The 24,264-nt window shown below is 33.7% G+C and overlaps 4 protein-coding genes across 7 annotated transcripts; 2 read left to right on the top strand and 2 right to left on the bottom strand.

Annotated features, from left to right (window-relative positions):
• Positions 1 to 80: 80 nt before the first annotated feature.
• Positions 81 to 2,239, bottom strand: LOC140675182 (protein D2). Its single transcript, XM_072909353.1, has 5 exons — positions 1,816 to 2,239; positions 1,559 to 1,668; positions 1,172 to 1,292; positions 502 to 715; positions 81 to 416 (listed from the first exon to the last, which is right to left on the bottom strand). The coding sequence occupies exons 1-5, from the start codon at positions 1,832 to 1,834 to the stop codon at positions 272 to 274; spliced, it is 609 nt and encodes a 202-aa protein (XP_072765454.1). The 5' UTR covers positions 1,835 to 2,239; the 3' UTR covers positions 81 to 271.
• A 229-nt stretch (positions 2,240 to 2,468) lies between these two features.
• Positions 2,469 to 4,541, bottom strand: LOC140675168 (protein D2). 4 transcript variants are annotated; one of them, XM_072909313.1, is made up of 3 exons: positions 3,926 to 4,086; positions 3,424 to 3,666; positions 2,469 to 2,968 (listed from the first exon to the last, which is right to left on the bottom strand). In XM_072909313.1, the coding sequence occupies exons 1-3, from the start codon at positions 3,972 to 3,974 to the stop codon at positions 2,616 to 2,618; spliced, it is 645 nt and encodes a 214-aa protein (XP_072765414.1). In that variant the 5' UTR covers positions 3,975 to 4,086; the 3' UTR covers positions 2,469 to 2,615. The 4 variants fall into 4 exon arrangements, with proteins under 4 accessions (XP_072765414.1, XP_072765424.1, XP_072765441.1 ...); XM_072909323.1 differs by lacking the exon at positions 3,926 to 4,086 and adding an exon at positions 4,141 to 4,250 and having other exon boundaries at positions 2,470 to 2,968; XM_072909340.1 differs by lacking the exon at positions 3,926 to 4,086 and adding an exon at positions 4,182 to 4,541 and having other exon boundaries at positions 2,472 to 2,968.
• A 2,158-nt stretch (positions 4,542 to 6,699) lies between these two features.
• LOC140663084 (uncharacterized) lies at positions 6,700 to 8,519 on the top strand. The gene is made up of 3 exons (XM_072886966.1): positions 6,700 to 6,781; positions 7,188 to 7,579; positions 8,139 to 8,519. The coding sequence occupies exons 1-3, from the start codon at positions 6,731 to 6,733 to the stop codon at positions 8,512 to 8,514; spliced, it is 819 nt and encodes a 272-aa protein (XP_072743067.1). The 5' UTR covers positions 6,700 to 6,730; the 3' UTR covers positions 8,515 to 8,519.
• A 6,935-nt stretch (positions 8,520 to 15,454) lies between these two features.
• LOC140676322 (uncharacterized) lies at positions 15,455 to 23,670 on the top strand. Its single transcript, XM_072911247.1, has 4 exons — positions 15,455 to 15,500; positions 16,592 to 16,650; positions 20,115 to 20,143; positions 21,077 to 23,670. The coding sequence occupies exons 2-4, from the start codon at positions 16,626 to 16,628 to the stop codon at positions 23,468 to 23,470; spliced, it is 2,448 nt and encodes an 815-aa protein (XP_072767348.1). The 5' UTR covers positions 15,455 to 15,500; positions 16,592 to 16,625; the 3' UTR covers positions 23,471 to 23,670.
• Positions 23,671 to 24,264: the final 594 nt, after the last annotated feature.

The following is a 24,264-nucleotide window of genomic DNA, read 5'->3' on the forward strand; positions in this document are numbered from 1 at the left end:
GCACTTTGAAAAAGATACATGACTATATTTATGTAAGAAATACGCGTACCTCATTTTTTGTGGAAATTAAGTATCGATAATTGTTAATATATTATAATTTTATTCATGTATATTCTTTTCATTCTGAATTATATTTGTGAGATATGTTATTATAATATGATTTTAAAAGGAAAGAAAAGTGCTTTATATTTTCTAAAAGATTTTTTAAAAGTATCGACAGCAAAATTGTATTTATATATCTAAAAATCTAAAGCTTAATAATGTATATATCTCACTTGATTAGATTCAAACTCTTATGATAGAGAGGCACATTGTCATCGTATTCCGCTAACATAAAGTTACCAGCGATTGGACCCTCCAAGTTATATTTTTCCGCGAATTTCTTTATGGAAAATCTTATCCGTCGGACTCCATCCCTATAATTAGAAAAAATTAAAGATATATATACATATTATCAAATATTCGTTGTACGATGTGCAGTGCGATAAAACGTTTATTTACCGAGAACTCAATCTTCTTTCATCAAAGGTAATAGCGCCTTGATTTTGTTTATAAAGGAGAAACACGTAGCGATGTTTTCCGGTGTCTTTTGGCGGAGCAGGACCAACGTATTCTGTCAGAATTTCGCCTTTAGCTATATTTTCCTCCGGTATATTTCCCACGAGCCAGTGTTGGAATTCTCGATTGTATCCCCTTCTCCTCGGCGCATCAGGATCTATGATATATGTTTGTTCAGAACAACGTAAGAATTTTATAAACAAAAATGCCTCTATATATAATATAAGAGCTAATAAAATAATATAAGAGCTAATAAAATAATATTAAAATTAATTAAATCGAAATTAATTTTAATGTTATTAAAAAATGTTGGAAACATTTGCACATTGTCAAATTTAATACGAGTCTCAATTTGACAATTAACTAGCGAGTCCTCGCGTCGCGAAATGACGGTAGAGAGAAAACTGGTTTCCGAGACGGTGAAAGTTGAATTGATTGAGGATAGCATGTTTGACTATCTCGTGATTTATACAACGAAAAATACGTCAGATATCGATGAAAAACTATCTTAATTAGATTGGTTTAAATATCTTATTATAAGATCTATCTTTACGAGTACTTGGAATATTTTTAGAATCTATTACATAATTCAAATGATTCACAGAAGGCTCACCTGTCATAACGAGCGTGTACAAAACTCCGCCTTCGTGTTTATAATGTATTTCGGGTATCTGATGAGTTTCAGTTGGTGTCAGCTCGGTTCCAAAATTGACCACCTTATTGCAATATTTTACCTAAATAATTGATATAATTGTTTGCATAAATAATTTTGCGGTATAATTGCCATCAACAATTTTGTTCTTAAATTATTGAATACTACTGATATTATTTAAATTTTAAAATCTCATCTTTTAAATGTTGTGAAGATGCATTGTTAAACTTGGCAATCAGTAAGAGTTTTAGTTAAAAATTAAAAAAAATTCAGTAAAATAAAATTAGAGATCTCTAAAGTTGAATTCTTATACAAGTATCTGTATATTTTCTATAAGTACGTACATACCTCGATTTTCTCGATTGGTGCCTTGTCTATGATGTCGGGCTCGATTTTTGCCTTTTTAAATTCCGACTCGACATCGCCTAACGAGAAATCAATAGCACAGAGAAGGATTCCTAAATTATCGTGAAAAAAATTAAAATAAAAAAAGAGACAAGTTATCACTAAGTAATTCTTTTTACATTAAAACTTAAATGACAATCATGATTTTCTTTACACAATTAACGTAAAACAATAATAAAGAAGATCGAAACATAACTAACCTGATATTAAATACTTCATACTTGATGCTTTCAAGAATCTGCAACGATTATTAACGAAAGAATTTGGAAGAGATAGGTTTTAAACATGTATCCCCACCAGCTTGCTTGTCAGAAGGCCGAGCCTGTTGACTTTTCTTCAACATATACAACTATACACGTTACATACACATGTAACTGAAGTGAATACATACAGATCGGGCTGATGCAAACAATCGCTTATTGCAAAGAACGCGGAAGTTGTTTTAATTATAAAAATCGTTTAAATGTTGCGGCAATAAAAACCTCGGGATAATCATGCGTCAGTTTCATAAAAAAATTAATATTTTTTCTTATGCTCGTGGAATTTGAATGTGTTTCGAGATCACATCTTAATCTTATCAAACTATCTTATCAACATCAATATACAAACTTTCAATTGTTGCCAAAACTTCTTAAAAATTTGTTTTAAAATGGAATTTGCAATACGTTGCGTAAAAAAGAAGGAATTAAGGAACGTCAAAAATATCATGTATGTTAATAATTTTCTACTTTATATAAGAATATAAGGAAGTTTATTATCAGTTTTGAAAAATTTATACAAACTACAGATTTTCTTCTAAACTTAAAGTATATTTATAGATAAAACTCTACCTGTTACTCCTAATTTAAAAAAAAAAAAAAAACTGTATGCTGAAAAAAATATGCTTAATATGCATTTATTCAAGAAATAGTTTGATATACATCATGTATATATATGTATATTATATATTATGTATACATACATGTTTCATAACAAATATAATTGTACAAACTGTACAAATTTAACCTTCGAGTTGCTTAGAAAGAATTGGTACGTAATCATCGTACTCTGCCTGATACATGTTACCAGCAATCGGATCACCAAGCTTGTATTTAGCCGCAAAATTTTTAATAGAGAACTTGCCGCGGTTGTCACCGCTTCGATTGGTTAAGCGCTTCTCGTCGAAGGTGAGTTTGCCAGGTTGTTTGTACAACAGGAATACGTATCGATGAAGGCCTGTACCTTTCGGAGGTCCAGAACCGATGTACTGGGACAGAACATCTCCTTTGGCGATGTTTGATCCAGGGATATTGCCTACCAACCAGTGATGCCATTCGCGAAATTTAGGATTTTGTCTACTCGGAGCATCAGGGTCTGTTTAAATATTAAAATAGAATATAAAGTATATTTATAATATATTTGCATAATAATTTGTCAAATTGGATTACTAAGAAATCCAGAGCAAGAGTGGAATAGCCCATAATTTGCTACTTTTATTAAATACAAAACACATATTTAATTCTAGAAAAATGTATTAAGTCAGTTCTGTCAAAGTGACTATTTTTTCATCATTTTTCCAAAGCAATAAAAATAATTATAGATATATATTTATTACCTACAATTATTATAATCTATAGAATAGAGAAATTTGCAGATTTTTAAAAACATTGTAAATATGAAAGAAAGACACAAGTGACTTTTGGGTATACAGCTTACATTGCTTCGCGACTCAAGCAGCATGTAATTGAAATAAATTCTACATATTATAGATATTGTACTCTTGTTCTGAATGTTTAATTACAAATCTACACGATGATATTTGTACTCACCAGTCATGCACAAGGTATAAAATGAATTTGCATCTCCGCTCCATTGAACAGTAGGTTGATCCTTGACCTGAGTCGGAGTGAGCACCTTGCCAATTTCAACAGTGAGATTCTTGGGATAGGTGACACTCAGCACCTCTGCGGGCACCTTATCCACCACATCTGGTATAACTCCGTTTGTCTGTAAAGCCTGAGCCATGGATGACAGTAAGCGTGTTCCTGTTTGCGACACTGCTGCCGAAACTCCTGCAAGCAAGGTATCGAATCCATTACTTTGCTAGCTTTAAAAAAATAATAATAAAAAAATAGAAAGATCAACAATGCCAGATTTGGTGATGGAATGCATCGTACGTAACATCTGTTAATTTTTCAAAACGATTGTTACAACTATCGTAACGGTTTGTCATACTCATCAAAATATATCATTTGTGTTAGAAAATGAAATCAGGTCGAACAAAGCGACGAATAAAATTGAAAAAGCACTCCTGTGTCCCTCAAAAGGTACCCAAAAGGCAGATCGCAACGAATAGCGCAATTCTGTGACGCAGCAACATCTTGACGAGAAACCTAACTGCTCGACGATTCACGAGCGAGTGACAGGATCCTTCGCGACCCGGATCAACCTGACCGTAAAGTCACGTCCGCGTATGAGTACGTCGTAAGTAACGTTGTAAGTCGAACAATCGAGAAAATTATAGTCTCCGAGAAGTTTGTTATTACTTGCAGCGAGAAGAGACATGACACACAGAGTATGCACTTGCCAAGTATACGCGAATGTGAGCAGAGGTCGAATAAGAGGATGATGGGAGCCGGAAAGCGCTGGAGTTTGCTTACCCCTCTCGTTGTCAACACACACAACACACACGACCGAGAATGACACAGCCGGTGTAGCCTGTTATCAGCCTATCTGTTATATAACTATAATATTAAACCGGTGACTTTCCGACCGGGTTTACGTGATTCTCGTGACGAATATGATGTATACATGAATCGAATAATATGGCTCTTCCTATGCACGCAATATGGTAAATAGAGGAAGACAGGCGGTGGAATCGATATCAAATTACGCCAGTCAATGGGAGTGTGAACAACAGAATATCAAGCGGAATAATAGAAGTCTTTTATTCCGGCAGTCGTGAAATCCGGCGCGGGTTTTCGTCCGCGAATAAGAGCGCGAATCTGTAGAATTTTTGAAATAAAATAAGCTTTATAAAATCCAATATTACCGACAGAACATGAATTACAGATTTTGAAAACTTTTTTTTACCCCTCTCCACAATTATATAAAAACAACAATGTAAGAGCTAATGATTTTATATAAAAATGATAAAAGATTAAAAAATGACAGATACGTCGTAACAATATTTATATATATATAATTTTAAGTAGACGCAGCAATTTCGAGCGGTTCAGTAGATTATCTGAATTTGAGGTGCGGTTACGAAGACCAATGCTATTTAAAAATGAAAGTTTACATTTACGATAAGAGTGAGATTTTTTTTATTGATAGAAAAAATATTTGTGTATATAGTTGCAGTATATAAATATACAGATAAGCTATCACTCTTAGCAGAGAGAAGCCTGAGAGGGGTCATGCCGCCATTTTTCAGAAAACGCTTTTTCCCCGCCGTACAGTGGTGCTAACTGGATCCACAACTGAGTTTTCGGAACTACGTGACTGGATCTACTTTCCAGTGCCACGGTAAAACGACTGATTGGTTCGAGTCCGTGCTAGATTCACAAATTGTGGTTCGTGTCCGTGCTAGATCCATAATTGTGGATCTCAAAAGTACGAAACATATAATAGATTTATTAATATGTTTTATTACATATTATTAGCTGCGCGTGATCTTGCTCCACTTTAGTATATATATATATATATATATATATATATATATATATATATATATATAATATAAAAAGTTCCACGGTATGTCCGTGCAACAGATATAGCGTCCGCGTTTGAAATATTGGATCTCAAAAGTACGAAACATATAACCGAATATTAGTAAACTTTTGGAAATGACTTTAGAAGCCTAGTAAAAAAGATTTTGCAAAATCTGCAAAAAATGATACTCTCGTGCATCTGTGAGTGTGCGAGATTGAAACACAAACTCACGTCAGACGTCATTTCTAAAAATTCACAAATATTCCTTCATGCAATTCTTACCAGAAATCTATCTTATTTTGTGTGTATAAATTGCACAGCTTTTGGATCCCCTTATATTGGTAGAAATACGAATTACATATTTAAAAAAATATTCTAGTAAATATATAATTATCTTTACGGAAATGCGCGTATTTGCATCTGGACAGAGGTTTTCCGAAGAATTCGTGATTAAAAGGAAAAAATTTCTAGCGAAGTTTCAGAAGAGAAAAAAAATATAGATCGCACATTTTTTCTAATTATATAATTTTAAGTAGACGTAGCAATTTCGAACAGTTCAGTAGATTATCTGAATTTGAGGTGTGGTTACGAAGACCGATGCTATTTAAACATTAAGGTTTACATTTACGATAAGAGTGAGATTTTTTTTTATTGATAGAAAAAATATTTGTAATTTAAGAAAAAATAGTTGCAATATATAAATATATAGAAAAGCTATCACTCTTAGCTACTTATAATCCAGTCTTATTTCAATGTTAATACGGCTCTGTGATTAATTTACAACTTATTAAGGCTATATTTAAGAATGAATTATGAATACTATCTTAATCTTAAATTTCTCTCTTTATTTAAAAAAACTTATTAAATAAACACATGTAATTTGAATTACATTATAAATAAAATTTCTTAAATTTACAAGACAAAATATATACTTATAAAAAATCTAGTTACAATATAAATTCTTGTATGAAAGTTGTTAAATTTAATAAAAAAGAGTTATGAAAATTTTGTAGCAAAAAAATTATTAAAAAATTGAAATTATATAAAATATATACATATATATGTTAAGATGTTACTTATAAAGTGGCATGACATAGCTCGAATTAATCATTATGAGTAATTGAGTTGACAGGATTATATCATCTTTTATTCTCACATCCTGTAAAGATTAGATCAAGAATAGTATTTTCAGTCACTGCACATCGATGAGAATGATCCTTGCATTGTTACATCATTTTTAATTACTGAAATACAGACTTACCTTCGGTTTATCTATTCGATCGAAGGATATACTGTTTTGAATGAAGAATAGCCTCGTAAACTCAAATTCACATTTCTATATAAAGACCGAGAACTGTATAAATGGCGAGTTCATTTTTTGATTCGACTTTGTTAGTTGAAGACATCAGATTAGACTTGATTATGGATCTCAAGCTAGGATTATTTCTTATGTTCACTCTCGCAAATTGCATAGTACGTATCCAATTTTTTGTAATAAAAAATAGCACACTATCAGATTTATTGTTAATATCTAATAAAATTTGGTAATCACATTTATATATGATAATTGAAACTCGGTTAAAATAAAATTTGCTTGTGAAGTGAAGCGAAAAAAAGATTCCATTTATGTCAGGTCGTGACATTTGAATAAAAAGAGATTCAATTTTTTGCTTATAATTTAAAGTATCAATGTTTTAATTTTTATTAAAAAAACATTCAAAAAATAACTGATTGTGAGCCACAGAATTTACTCTTAACATTTATCTCGGATACGCAAAAGTTTTAAATTAAATACATATACATATATCCTTGTATAAATCATATTCGCATGTAATATAATATTTTATTAATAACGAAATATTCTCAAAATATATACTAGGTATATGCTAGGTATTCGTATGTGCGTCCCAACGAGTGGCTGTTTTACAATCGACGATACAGTTATCAATATCCGCGCTATCAACCAGGCAACGATGCAATTCCCGGTGTAGCTGGAATAGATTATCCCATCTTCCGCCAAGTTCCATGGACGCGATTCGAATGCGACCAGCAGCAACATCCGGGTTATTATGCTGACCCTGAGACCGACTGTCAGGCGTTCCACATCTGTCAAGACGGTGGCCGTAAGGATTCGTTCCTTTGTCCGAATGGTACGTTATTCAATCAGGAGAGACTGGTTTGCACATGGTGGAATACCGTGGATTGCTCTCGCGTTCAAAGTTTCTACTCCATTAACGAGGCAGTTGCAAAAGCAATGGAGGAAGCTGATAGGTAAGCCACGCATTATGTAACGAATTGTTCAAAATACCTACCTACCTATCTACTGTGCGTCCGTGCACGGTATTCGCATGCGATTGCATAATCGGACATAATCTTCTTATCTTTCGCGGGTTAAGTACAAAAAATATTGCGGCAACATTTCTCTCAACGTTCTTCTCAACGTTGAATTATTTCATAATAAAATAAGGCGGTAAAAGTCACACATAACCCGTTTAATAATATTAGGCATCTCATTCGTACAGGAAAGTATGATCTAACTCCCCCGCTTTCAGTTTTCACCGTTGATTGAGTGATATCGTGATATCTAAAAGGACCCGATGATCATAAACATGTTAACACATCATATATTATTTAATCGAAATTTATGATATTTAAAATACATTACTTTTTTGCGTGCCATAAGGCTTACTTTAAATACTTAAATGCTCACGTAACTTGGGATTTTTATACATATCTTTTATTTTTTTATTATTTACTTTCGACTACACCACTCTTTATGCTATTAGTTTTATTATACTTCTAATCATTCTTCTATTCTTTCGCACTGAAGACGCATCAAAGCAGGTCCTGAAAAGAAGTTCTTCCGAGATTATTATCAGCGTGGCTATAACATTGAGGCTGGACCTTGGGATAAATACAATCAGCAAGGCGAACAAGGATGGAACAAAAACGGCACACAGCTTCGTTACAATCAAAATTCACATTTCACTAATAAGCTTCTTTATGAAGCACCTGCGAGATGGATTCTTCCACCTTTCCCATCTAAATTTCTCGCTAGACCTTTGTCGAATACAAACACTCGTTACAGCAATTTCTATTCGCCGAAAACGAATTATGCGATTGTCAATTCTGAATTTGGCAAACAAGCGACGAGGAACGAGTTTGCGACACCAGCTAACACTTACCTACCTCCATTCCGTGACTAGATAATGCTGTAATAAATAAAATGTGCTCAATACATGTCATATTTAATATTTTAAATATGTGAGTATATATTATATTAATAAATAACATTTTCAAGATAAATTATATAATTTATGAATCTGTCTTCATTTTTGTTATTTTCAAAAAAAAAGCTTTTCTTTATTATATTATTATTATTATTTTATTTGACTAAAATATTTATTTAAGAAAACGATTTTAATTTTTGGGAATATATAGCAAAGTACAACTGACTTGGAAATTAATTTTTCTTAAAAAAATTGTTACAAAGTATATAAGAAAAAGGAAAGAGAAAGAGAAAAAGAGAAGGAAGAAGAGACTAGCAGTCTAAGTAATGGAATTGCACAACCACAAAACTTCAGTAAAATTATATTTGAGGATTCTGTTTTCCTTAGGATTTTGTTGTCCCAGTTAACAGACATAAAATCGTGCTTTACCAAGTCATGCTCTTTATAATTCGTTCGCCATTATTTTATAATAAGCAGCTATATACAAAACGTGATAATTTGTAAAAGTAACACTGAGACTGATCGGTAGAATTGAACTTTAATTACATATTATTTAAAATGTAGATGTGTTTTCTGAAACAGACATTGTGAGAAAAGGAATCGTTATTCTTTTAATCGCACTCTATTATTATATACATACATGCGTATATACATATGTACAAAAATACTAACTACAAAATAAAAATAAAATTTAAAAACTTATGATAGCAAGAAATTTTCAAATTTCGAACAAACTCAATGAATTACGAAAATTAATATTAAATGCCTAATAGACTTCTCGTCTTGGATTTCTCCTTGTTTGGCGTTAAATGGATTCTCCAACACGAGCAATCTATTTAATCCTCTCGTACTTTTGCGAGTATAGATGTAGTCGAGCTACATTCAAGACAACATCGGCTTATAATATCACGATTTATAGACGAAGGAAGGGCTCTCATCATCGATAAACGTGCGATGAATAAGCGATGACGCAAGCACAGATACGGTGCTAGTGTTTCTCTACGTCTTTGATATTTCCCGGTTTCTGAAAGCAAAAGGGGCAAGCGTTTCGCGATACTATCGATCTCGGTGAGAAATACAAGAGTACCCGATCTTCTAAAATATATGTATATCTGTCCACTACATCGTGTCTCGGTTAAGAGCCAAGATTAAACCGTCTTTACGAACGTTTGCACGAAGGTCGATCGTGATTCATGGATGTAGGCGCATCCCTTTAGTCTTATTATTCTCACGGATTCTAACTTGAATACTCCTATTCATAAATTTCGAACGAACATGACGCAGACATGGAACAGACGTGTGTCAATTATGACATATATGCCTATTGCACGAATTCTCCACATTGTGATATTCGTATACGAAGAGAGAATCACGATTCTCTCGCAAATACACAATGCACACTGAATAACATCAATCAAATAGATGGATCTTAATGACCTTGATTGAACATCTCTTTCTTGCAGGAAATTGCGCACTAAGTGCTTGCTGTGTGATCGGAAAGTAGTTTGAAAAATCTCTCATTAGAGAACAGTGAAATATGCAAAGGATGTTTACACTACGCGTATAATGGAACTTGTAACAGCAGTTAACTTAACGTACAGCTGCTAAAGACGGCTGTTAACTATAATTTACGCAAACTATGAAGTAATATCAGCTTCTAAAGTTATGAAATGCAAAACAAGCTTATAATTTCTAAATTAAAGGAGCTTTATCAAAGCATTCTTGAGTACTATTGTAGAAGTTCTGTCTTGATGCTTGTCGTAATAATGTAGTCGATTAACATGACATATATTTAAATGGAATTTAATTTAAATGAAAATTATAATTTTTGCTAGTCTTCTTTATTCACAAAATGACATTGATATTAGCCTGCAACCTTTACGTTTTTTAATGATTTAAATGTTATTTTTATGGGAAAATATATAGAAAATAGAAATAGATAGAGAAAGATTCTATTTTTATCTTTTACAGCTTTTTTAAAAATATTTATCTTACGTATGATAGAATTCCTATCAGGATAAAAATTCACCAATTATCACATATTTCAATTATCTCAACATTTCTTCCTTGATTATTACAAAGTTCAATCGACACCCAACCAGCGACCAATTATTACTTCAGATAATAATCCGGCAAATATGTATTATCACGACGTGTGTGTTTGTGTGTATGATCGGTACAGTATAAAGTAATTATAAAAAATAGGAGGGTACAAGATGACAAGGACGACTTGTCTTTCATTCCAAACGATCCGTCACTAATGTGACGCAATTGTTAAGAGAAAGAAACGATCGCTGATATAATTCAAATACAATTCCTTTCTGCTTTACTTGTCCTAATTTTGATAAAGTTTAATGACGACATGAATATTCAAATATAATATTATACGTTTACTGTCTCGAGATTTTCTCACGAATTATGTCGTAATTGTAATTCTTTCAAGGATTAATATGATTGATTTGTTGCAATAAATCGCTTTAAGATTTTGTAACGTCTGCCGGAGATCATTACCCCTCTTTTTTTATTAACGAAAATTATTTATCGATAGTACAAAATGACTTAACCGTTTCTTCTCACTTGGGAGATCTTCGGCTGTGGATCGTGAGACAATTGTCGATGTTATACATAATACAATAAGCGCGCACACATTCCGAGCATGTTTTGCGAGAGAACCAAGTGCAGTGCAGAAAGCACTGAAATCTCGCGCGCGTGAGAACAAATTTGATGTAATTATCACGGAGGAGCATCATACACCGTCTCGTAGAAGTGTTATATAGAAATTCCATTCTAACTATACACTTAAAGAATTTCTTTTTCCGTATTTCCCATATTATCATAAGACTCTTATTATAGGGGTAAAACACATTATAAATTTTATATCTTTAGTACATTTTATTAATAATACAAAATTATTATTTATTAAATTATTTATTAAAAGGATATGAGTATTAGTAAAATAACTAATGTCACAAACAAAGATTATTTTTTTAAACGTAATATATTTTTTCTTCCTCAGCCCTGAAATAACATTTCTTTCTGCTGTGGAAGCTATAAACGTATTATTATTATTTTTATATTTATTACTTGTTTTATTTGAATGTATATCTGTAAATATAACTTAAAAATTATAATTGATTATAATTAATTCATATATATATATATATATATATATATATATATATATATATATATATAAATATTCATACATTTGCCACAATAAAATCTTATTCGTCATAGCGGCAAGTGACGAATGCATTAGACACTGCTACAGTAAATTATAATATTAGCAATCAATTTTATGTTTTATAACATTAAATCTATTTATTATAATTATATGTCACAAAAGAATTCTTTTAAAATATTCATAAAATATATGAGTTCTGATACAACCAATCGCTAGACTTCATTAACGATTAGTTCTAGAGGAATGGATGGTTTTGCAATGCGTAAGTGATTATCGCAATCGTATTAAATCGCTGATGGATCTTAGAAAAGACGAGCTAGCTAATATGATTGGGACCTTTCTAGATTCTCAGATCATTGATGAATATCGCAAGCTTTACCGATACCGTTTTGTAAAAATGATAATAATACTTACATATTCGAATTTTAAAATTTATTTCAACATGAGTTGAAAAAAGCACTGTATACATAACAATAATTTAACAATTCTAAACGTAATTCTACAACTTAAGTAGAACAATCAGCTTTTGTTTAAGTCAGTTTTTCATTAGGTGCTATAGTCCTGGTGTTAATTAAAACAGGATTATTAGGTAGATATATAATTATATAAACTAATTTCTAAATGTACGATCTGATATAAAGAACCTTTACAGCTACAAGCATTTGATGGTGTAACATTCAACGCAACTAAACTGCTTTTTATAGTACAGACAAGGTTGTATATCGTGGAGTTGAAGCGAGCATTTTCGCTTCAGGAACTGGCATCTAGAATCCTCCTAGAGGTTTTGTAAACTAAAATCCTATCCCCAGACGTAAAATAAGTTAGCAAATAGTTATATCGAGATGCCATCATCGAGATGCAAGCCTCGCTGATTTTGATCGTTGCTAACTTGCTGTCATCACGTACGTGAATGGCATTATATACGAGGAGATTAAGAATAAATCAGACTCTCTGTATGTGGAGATTACGTAGATCGCGCGCGCGTGCGAGTAACACTATCGATATTGATACTCGCTTTTGTCTCACCGACGTGTGAGATACGCCGACAATCTTTATGCCGCCCACGCACAATATATGCAGTAACTCACACTCTACGGTGAAAGCCCGCGAAGAGGAAGACATGCGAAGACACGTCGTGTCACTATGAACGTCCGATGATGATTACGCGATGATGCAGGCTGATTATGAATCTAAAACGAAGCGCCCGATCCTTTGACGGCGACGAAGCGCGCTACGTCATCCTATGAGGAGGCCACATGAGAGATTAGCCGAACGAAAGTAGGTCTTTTCAAAATTCGTCGAAGATGTAACAATGCATTGAATCAATCATCGATTAAAGATGCACAAAGTAATTAGTTTTTTTTCGAATTATTTTTTAAATAAATAGTATATATATAAATCTTTTTTAATTAATTTCTGTTTAAGAGATTTTTATGTTCAATTGTGAATAAATTTTCTTTTTCAATACTGACAGGAATCCTTGGCGCATTTGCACAGAATGCAAAATGCTCTAAATTTATCATTAAATTTGACTTGCTTTGGCTTTTCCTTTCTATCACAAAGTCTGAAAAAATTAGTGCTTTCTATTCTAATACCTTTCTATTCCTTGGAGGATAGCCTCGACAGCTCGAATAAAAAACAAAGCAAAAGAATTTTTACGTTACACGAGCGTTTGTGATCTCTTTTATGTCGAAAGGTATTATTCTTTACAGTTTTTCCGATATCATGTATTATTTATTAGGGAACATATCTCTCTTTGATCAGAAGCAAAAGTTCAGAGGTAAGAACAATCATACCTATATAGCTTTACGTATATAATTACTTAAGCAATTACTTGGAATGTAATAAAATTTTTAAAAAACAATGTTGTTCAAATTAGTAATAAATAAAAAAGAAAGTTTACAAAAGTTGTTTTTTTTTCTAAAATTTTTATGTTCTATTTTGCACAATAATTTTTAGCTTTTAAAATTAAATAATATATCATTAAATAATATATATAATATGTATATATTATTTATTATTTCATTCTTTAAAAAAAATAATATATGCAAATTGTAATTGTTATAATTATAATTGTATAAATTATATTAAATAGTTTAAACAATATTTTATATTATAATAAAAGAGGATTATTAGTAAAGAATTATTTGCTAATAAAATCGGATAAGATTTTCTTACAGATTTCTTGTTTTTATTTAATAGTAATCTCATTTCGGAGAATAGATAACATTAAAAATATGTATAATATAAATATAAATTTAAATATTTTAATTATAATATTGATTACATTTAATATAACATTAAAAAAAATATATATATATATATATATATATATATATATATATATATATATATATAATATTTTATGTTATATTGTAATTTATTTCCAGATATATAATATAATACATAAATTAGTGAGCATAGTTGAAATAATCACTCTGTTTTCAAAAATTACGTTACATTGTACTCATAACAATTTTTTACAATTTCATTACTTATTATTAGTTTGCATAGAATTATTTCTAAAAAAAAATAAAAGAGAAATATATATTTTTAATGATATAATTTCTCTTTTTCTTTCTATTCCTCCTTTGATTTATTTGCTTTATATTTATCCACTAATTGAAGAGAAGCAAAATGTAAATTTTGGTCGAGCTCCAATTAAAAGATAACCACAATAGTGGTCTGCATCTTTTTTTACCTAGGCAAACAAGAATCGAGATGCAAAGACATCCTCACGATCTCCTCGATCCTCCTCCTCTACGACGATCCTCACCGCCAGCTAGAGCAACGTAAAATACACGGCACTTCAGTAGACGTTACTCTACTTGCAGTATTTCACTTTCACTAACCCCGGCCTCCCACGAGCTGCTCATCTTCGCGAGATCACCGTTCAGAACCCCCCCCCCTCCCCCCCTCTAAAGGAGGCCCCCTTCGGTCCCGCAGCGGGTCACTTACGTCGTGAGGTCGTTCCACGGATAGCGTACTGCTTATGGATAGTGATGAGCCTACGCTATTTCAGATCCAACCTGCCAATATTTACTTTAGGTAATCACTGGCGGTTTGAACAAGTCCAGATCACGTCCGGCTTTCTTACTTTAGACATGGTTTACATACTTTATTATAATTGCTTACATAATTATATATATATATATATATATATATAAAATATGTGTTTTTTATTTAAATTAAATATTTAATAAACATCTATATATATATATATATATATATATATATATATCGTGTAAATTTTTACTAGGCTGTTATGTGTATATGATATTTATAAAGTATCTATAATAATTTTTATTTATTATTAATAATGACAAAGAAATGTCGCATTTTACATTTAGATTCACTTTTGATTCGTACATAAGTCGATTGAGTAACTCTTACATTATAATAGTAACGAGAAATTATATGATACACTTCTCTTAAAATTTGATGGACGGATGAAAGGTCAAAGAGTGCGGAGGCAGCATCTTTATCTCTCCTATGATTACCAGAAGTACAGACGACCCGAACCGCGCGAAAGGATCAATCCCATCGCTATTCGCGGTTTCGCGAGATTCCCCACCTCGCATCCCGAGAAACAGAGAAAAAAAGGGGGCTCGATCTGTAGGAGGTCGAAGGATGAGCGCCGGAGCATCCCTGGTGGGGGCGTATCAGCACTTGGGGTGCTATCCAAGGATATATATGCCGACGAAGTTACTTGCACCATCAGTCACTGTCTTGACTTACCTCAGCACTGCGGTGTGTTTTGTACGTACGGATCGGTTGGGTGAGTCTGCACACGACACCATTTCATCCCCCTAAGACACGACGATCGCGTTTTTGTCTGCTGCCCCGATTCCGCGAGTTCTTGCGCGTCTGTCGCATAAATTGGATCCTTTTTCGGAGTTAGTGTTCGCTCCGTTTAAAAGTACTGAGTTTGGTATCACATTTTTCTTATCTCATGCATCTGTGCGCGTGTCTCAACGTGGCACCGATAACACGCACGAATGACCCGACGAAGATTCCGAAACTCCATGCGTAATGCACGAGGGGGATAAAACAAGGAGCGATCGTAATGTGTTAAAGTAGTACGGTCAGTGATTTCCATTCGAGTGTATCTCTTCAAGTTCCACCTTTTATCTCTTGTAAATATATTTAATACTTCAACCCCTGAAGACCGCGTATACATAATACAAAAACAGGCGCCGTGAGTTATAGCAACGGAAGACGTAGATACTTCCGAAAGTCGATATACGAAATATAATAAATTCGCAACATGATAAACATGAATGTGATTAAAATATTTGCCTATTTGCTCAGTATTGTTGTGTTGTATTATTAACCTTGCATTGGTCGAAATCGAAATCGAAATTTCTCTCTCTTTCTATATAAGTATACATTATTTGTACACGATTTTTATATTTTGTAAGTATAGAGAAAAATACATTTATAAATTTTAATTCTTTAAGCTTTTTCGCTTTCTTTTTCTATTTTAAGACGTGTTTAATTTTTATACACAAAAAAATGAAAATCAAACCTGACAAGTAATACAAAAGTGCTAAGAATTAATTTTATTATACTTTTTATTACATTATTTATTTTACATATAGTAAGATTAAAAATCACTTTATAATATAGTACAATATTTTTTACACAGAAATATTATATATAAAATAAATTATATTTTTCTGTATAAATACATCAAGATGCATATCTCAGATAAAATTTACTTGTGACGTATACGTGTATATAAAATTTTAAAATTTACAAATTGCTACGGATGCTTAAATATAAAATATATATTTTTCTCAACATTTTCATATATAGCAGTTGTTGGATGTAGAACAAATTAATTGAATGATTGCATTTATCTTTCAGATTCGCCCATTTGAGGGTGCTTGCGCCAGCAAACATGCGGCTACGCTTGTTCTGGATCGGTAAGATCAAATTGATGATATTGATTGGGATATTGAATTCACTTAATCACATAGCCTCATCTCATATAATTATCCAATGCAATAACGGAGCTGTTACGTTAGCATATGACCGAATAAGCACATGAGAAGACAAAAAGCGACGCAAGAAGTTACGGCGGCAATATCCGTCGGTTTTTCTCTGGAGAAAACAGAAAGATTAGCAGAGATTGCAGTGTCGAGGATAGAGAAAAGAAAGTTCGCAATTTGTGACGTGTCCCAACGTCAAGTATAACCTTCGTCTCGATAATCGAAGGAGATGAAAAGTTTCCAAGCAATTGTTAGGAAATCCTATACCAATTTTACCTTCCGTTCATCAAATTATCATGCCGTATAAGCTCTCATACACACCATTACACATCACGCAATCAGTATGACATTCTTTGACAATGCTTGGATATTGTCTGCCTAGCGCGATTGTAACTCATTAAAGAAAAATGTAGAAAAACAGGAGAAAATGTACATGTACGAACAATTACCTTAGTCGCGAATGTGACAACATGAAAAAAATTGCAACTAAATATGTTACTTTATATACTCTGATAGTGTAAATGAAGAACAGAGACTATATATTCTTCTCCTTGTAAAAGAAAAGGTATTTCATTTTCGTGTAAATTAAAAATAATACTTTTATTTTTTTATCAAATTTTGCATATATAATTTTTAATCTTTTATAAAAATGAAGAAATAATAGAGGAATCGGATTAATATTATTATAATAGTCTCGTATTAAATGATAACAAGAATATGCAAAAAAATTTCTATCAACTAAATATAATCTTTTTTAATGAAGTTTTATTTTTTGCAACGATTACTTTGACAAATAATATTTATTAGATTGAAAACATGAGTCTCTCTCTTTTCTCATAATTCATAACGCTCCTAACGTTTCGGTCCCGATCACGGTGTTACGGTCCAAACGAGTTTTAAATTTCGATAGCACCTTCGCGCAAGGTCTCTTCAACATTTTTTCGTAACATCCTCTAATTAAAATGAATTAGAGATAAGCCAGCGCGCCGCTGACTGGTATTGTTCCAGCGCACTTTTACGTATTACGGGGTCACCCTTTACGGTTACGATCATCTTCACTTAAAATAAAGGTCAAGTGTATGCAGCGTACCGTGTTAGCGCAACTACTACTATCGCCTTCTCTTTCTTACGAATCTTAAAAATAAACACCGTTAAAAATGTAGTTGCGGAAGGCAAATATTCGGAAAGTCAAAAGAAAAACAAACTAAACTATAAAACAAACTTCTTTAATTTTTTAAATTAAATGATAAATATTGCCGTCGAGAAACTTTCGATTTACTAATATATATTGTAGATCATACTTATAATTTATAAAAACTGACATCTTCTGAAAGAAGATAAAAATTAAAGTAGAAACTCCAATGTACACTGTTATATCTAACAATAAATGTAGTATTTTTCTGAAAATGTTAGATAAAAGAATTAGTGCAAAGAAATAGGGGAAGGGTTAAGCTATTTCCGCCGTGTAGTTCCCTTCGGGCACATGTTACGTCAATACTCTGACACGATCGTGCAACGCTAGTGTAACCACGTAACGGTCAAAGATCCTCTCGAACGATGCATCGAGTACCGTGCTCGGATTATCTTCTTAGATCACGCGAGGTTCGGGCTGCATCTTGATCTCCGCCCCATTGTTTCGAGGTAACCAAAACCGAGGCTATCAACCGGCAACAGGAAGATGTACGAATAATAGTACGGCATATTGTTACTTGAAATAGTCTTTTGCTCAAATTATGTGCGGTATAAAAATTAATGACAAAGAAAGATAAAATGTAAATTATTTACAATAGAAATGAAAGATTTTTATGTTTGCACATGATTATAAAGTACTTCTTCTTATAATTATGTTCAACGATCTAGTTATTTTCAAAAAAACGAAATTTGCCCCATTTATGTTTCTATACATAATTGACGTTAGAAAAAGCTTTTATTGACAATTTTCTAGAGATTTAAATAAAATTTGCAGAGAGGACTATAAAAATGACAAGTGGTCATAAATTATATTTTATTGCGACAATTACTTTTACCGCCAGAAATTTAATTTATTTTATAATATCTATATCATACTATACATACTTCATTATTCAAATAATTAATCAAAATCATTTCACTAATTTACACAACTAAATTCATATAGTTCAATATGTTTGGATTCATAGATTATTGAATGTAGAAACAAAGATATTTCAACACGTGAACACGAAATGATTTTTAGATTATTTATAATCCGCTATAACAATGATATTATTTGAGCTGTAGAGATTTGTCATATCAATCATATTTGCTAAGTTACATCAGTTTACACGTAAAAGTAAAGTCCCCATTAAATCTTAATTTATCAACGTCAAGTTGGTCCCGGAGATATCAATATTCGAAATCGTCTAATAATTGTAGTTATTTATCATGAACGATATTCATCACGATAATCGGAGAAACTAATCAAGATAATTATAATTTATTTTGCTATTTTTTTGCATATTTTACATCAAGTTATTCTCAATAATTATATCCTTCATACTACATGTTGTAAGAGATTAAGTGATACATTAATAAACATGTCTTATTTTATAATTCATAACCAGGATTTACTTGAAAAGCAAAAAAATATTCAAGGTAAAATGTACTCAGGAATAAAACTTTCTTAGCATGTTTTTGATACAATCGACTTAATTATTTTTTCATTCAAGAATTTCATTCTTCTAAACTATAGAAGCTCGAGATTGTAATCTGGATCTCTTTGCATGCCCAAGAACCAGACTTTTGTATCTTCTTAACAAGTAGCTTGCGTGATCCGCGAACCAGCATGACGATGTCATTGCGAAAATGGGAGTCTCTACAATCTCGTGGAACACCACACGCACTTCTGAGGCCCGTCATTCCTATTGCTCGCTTCTCTCTCTCTCTCTCTCTCTCTCTCTCTCTCTCTCTCTCTCTCTCTCTCTCTCTCTCTCTCTCTCTCTCTCTCTCTTTCTCTTCTTTCTTATATATGCCTATATATCCTTCTCTTTGCATTTGTCTCTCTTCATTTACGCTTTTTGATGCGATTTACGTACCGCCAAGCGTGCGAAGAACTCGGCTCCTTCGCGCCTACACTCTAAGCGTGCTCGACAATGCTCCTTAATTAATTAGACGGGAAGTTATGTCAGAGATTTTTCAAGACACATTTCTCTTCTGTGAGACTTGCACGCAACCTCTCGTCATTACGACGAATTGCAGCTGTTACTGGTGACAGCGTCGACAGTTTTTAACGCTCGAGATAATTGATGTCATAATAATAATTGTTTCCATGATGGATTTGTAATGAGCTATTGTAATATATAACTATGTCAAATAAAGAACATGCAATTTGTTAAGGTACATGCCCAAAAATAATAGTCTCTTGTTTGTATCTGTTTCAGTTTTGCTGGCTGTCGCTCGTTCAGCTCTGGTAAGCTGCCTCTGCTCTTAAAATTATATATTATTAATAAAGTAAACACATTTAAATTAAAACACTTTTTAGATAAAAAAAAACTCGTAATTTTTCATAATTAGTTTATTTAATCTCTTTAAATTCAAACTTTTTCTATTTTGTATATACATATGTTTTCATTTTCTTTCAACGTCGAAAAAGTGCATTAAAATTCATATAAATTATATACGAACCATTTTAATTTTTCGCAATTAATACATATATTTTATTCCTTTTTTTCTCACATTGGCAAATAACATTTGCGATTGCGCAAGTTTAAGCACTCTGATATTAATCGGTCGTGACTGTATTGTTGTAACTTTACAATGATCATAATAATCGAGAATGCGAAGACGCTCCTCTAGATCTTTCTATGAGCACGATTTTAGAGCGATGTCAGAATAAATCTATAAGTCTGATATACTTAATCGTTCAAAGGTATTGTGATTTCAGCAGATGGGTAAAGCGTTACATGATATTAAAATTTAATAAATGTATGCAAAATAGAGAACAATATGCTGAACTAATAAAATATTACTTATAGCACTAATATCAAAATTATATTTTAATTCAAACATTATTTAACTTCAACCTGCAATTTTATGTCATATAATTTTAAATTAATAAATTTTTTTTACTGAATGCTATTAATTTTCTATTAAAATAAAATTTATTTAAATGTATAAAAAATGTAATTCTCTTTTCTATTTGTACTTTTTTTAAACTTAATATTAACTTATTATAATTAATTATATAGGTATTATAATTTTTAATTTTACAGTAAATTTTATAATTAATTATATAATTCTTCTTGGAAAAAAAGTACGCAACTAATAAAATTTTTTATTCTTTTTTTTCATTACTTTTCTTACTTTTGATTTTGTATATATCTCCTATGTTTTTCCATTACAGGCTGACGAGGGATATAATTATCCTAGACCAACAAATGGGCTTGCACCAGGTGGTCCAGGAGGAGGTCCTGGCACAAAACCAGGAGGAGGATTTCCAGGTATGCCTAATGGATACCCATCTGGTCCAGGTGTACCTGGAGGACCCGGAGAAGCAGGAAGACCAGGTGGTTATCCAACTGGTCCGTCAGGACCATCCGGATTTCCAGGTGGACGTCCAAGTGGTCCACAACCAGGTGGGCAACAACCTGGAGTTCCATCTGGCCAAGGACCTTCTGGTGGGTATCCTAGAGGACGACCCTCTATTCCATTTCCGAGCGGTGAGCCAACAGGCAGACCTAGTCCAGGAACAGGTCCAGGTGGGTATCCATCTGGCGGGCCAGGTGCACCGACCGGGCCAAGTGCACGACCAGGAGGATTTCCAACAGGACCAAGTACTGGATATCCTGGTGGCAGGCCTGGGCAAGCACCAGGCGGTTTTCCAGGTGGACAAAGACCTTCCGGATATCCAAGCAATGGACAACCAGAAAGTCCTGGATTTCCTAGTGCACGACCAGGTGGACAAGGACCAAGTAGAGGGTATCCCGGCGGCCAGACTCCTGGAGGTTATCCCGGTGGAGAGCAGAAACCTGAAAGTCCAGGAGGTGGATATCCTAGTAGAGGACCAAACGGCTATCCAGGAGCTGGTCAGAGACCTGGCGGTGGTCCAGGCCCTCAGGGACCAAGTGGGTATCCAGGACCGAGTGGCCCACAAGGACCTGGAGATCAGCAAGGTCCAAGTGGACCATCTACCGGCGGTTATCCTAGTACTAAACCAGGAGGGCAGAGACCAGGAGGCTATCCGAGTGGCCCAAGTCCGCAAGGCCCGAGCGGTTATCCTGGTGTCCCAGGACCGCAAGGCCCACAAGGTCCAGGCGGATTTCCAAGTGAGCCAGCCCCGCAAGGACCAGAAGGATTTCCAAGTCGACCAAGTCCGCAAAGACCAGGAGAATTTCCTGGTGGACCAAGTACACAAGGACCAGAAGGTTTTCCAGGTAAACCGGGTCCGCAAGGGCCAGAAGGATTTCCAACTGGACCAAGTAGCCGTCCAGTAGGACCTGGAGAACACGGAGGACCTGGAGAATATACTCATGGTGACGAGGGAACATATGATGAAGGTGATTACTCAGCTATTCCAGGGGAGCCTGGTCGCGATTATCCTATATATAGTGAAATTCCGGAGACCAGTTTCCGTTGCGATGCGCAACAATTCCCTGGTTATTATGCTGACGTGGAAGCTCAGTGCCAAGTTTTTCATATATGTGCCAATAATAGAACTTTCGACTTTCTTTGTCCGAATGGAACTATTTTTAATCAGCAATTTTTTGTATGTGTATGGTGGAATCAATTTGATTGCAACTCCGCGCCAAATTTGTACTATTTGAATGAAAATCTTTATGACTATACTATTATGGGAACACCTGGTCAAAGACCCAGTATTGAAGGACCTTCAGTACCTTCTGGACCCGGTACATACCCAGGGGGTCCAGGTACTCCTGCTGGTCCAAGTACTCCTGGCCCAAGTGGTCCAGGTAGTTATCCAGGAGGTCCGCAACGTCCTAGTGGTCCAGGTTATCCAGGAGAACCTCAAGGTCCATCGAGACCAGACGAATATCCAGAAGAACCTCAAGGTCCATCAAAACCAGGGGAATATCCAGGAAGATCTCAAGGCCCGTCAGGACCAGGCGCATATCCAGGAGGACCTTCAGGTCCGTCGGGACCAGGAAGGTATCCAGGAGGACCTTCAGGCCCTTCAGGACCAACTGGGCCAGGCTATCCAAGCGGTCCTCAAGGACCAATGGGTCCAGGAGGTCCAGGTCGGTTCCCAGAACGACCGGGAGGTCCAGGACCACAAGGTCCATCTGGTCGACCGGGACCTGCATATTTAACTCCGCCAGTAGGACCATCAGGACCTCAAAGACCATCAGGACCTCAAGGACCTCAAGGACCTCAAGGACCATCAGGACCTCAAGGACCATCAGGACCTCAAGGACCTCAAGGACCAGGCTATCCCGGAAGACCTCAGGGACCTTCTGGTCCTACTGGACCCTCGACGAGACCCCAAGAACCTAGTGGTCCCAACGGTTACCCAGGACCAGGTACACCATCTCCAGGATATCCACGTGGCCAGCCTCAAGGACCTACTGGACCGCAAGGCTACCCAGGTCCAGGTACACCGAGTGGTCGTCCACAAGGCCCTAGTGGTCCAGGAGGATATCCCAGTGGTAGGCCAAGCGGCCCGTCGTTTCCAAGTGGACCAAGTGGACCTACTGGGCCAGGCATCGGAACGACTTCACCATTCCCGCCGCAAGGCCCTCCGAAGCCAGATCGTGAGTACTTGCCGCCGCGAATTGGATAATCATGAAGCTAAATTTCCAGCCAATATCTAACGACGATTCCCACCGTTGTTAATGCTGGATGAAATGTGTAAATACAAGCGTACAGTTTTATATGCGTAATCTAGGTATCGATTATTCGTATTGCATTCACTTTAACATATAGAGAATTCAGTCCTGTTTGCGCGTTTATTTTTCCTAAGGTTTCCATATATTCAGTTATAAAGGCTTACATCATTTGTTCTAATTAACTTTATTAGTAAAATTATTATTTATATTATATTTTTATATATATTTCAATTAAATTTTCTTAAACTTATAAAAATACAATTTTAAAATACTTTTTTAAATATTTTTTTTGCACGGTGAATAACTATAGTAACTACATAAATGTGCTTAAATTTTGCAGTTATATACTATATATATATATATATATATATATATATATATAATTTATATTTTTTATATTTTACTATATATAATTTATAATTATTTATAAGCACATTTGTATAGCTATTATATAATTATTTATAGAATATCCAAAAAATTATCTAAAAAGAACTAATAAAATTGAATCTCTTTGTAAATTTAGCAAAATTTAACTTTAATATATGACTCGCTAATATATTAGTTCTATCTAATTAAAGAGTTCTATTTGTTTACTATTACTAAGAATAAACAACAACGTATCACAATTGATGCAAAAAATGCTTTAAATTTTGATATTACATTGCATTAAAAAGGTACTAACGGAAACCTTATGATAAAATTAAAAATAATATTAAGATATATACGCTGAATGTATTCGTCGTTATGC

This window comes from Anoplolepis gracilipes, chromosome 2 (assembly GCF_047496725.1).
Source record: "Anoplolepis gracilipes chromosome 2, ASM4749672v1, whole genome shotgun sequence".
NCBI classification, from domain to species: domain Eukaryota; kingdom Metazoa; phylum Arthropoda; class Insecta; order Hymenoptera; family Formicidae; genus Anoplolepis; species Anoplolepis gracilipes.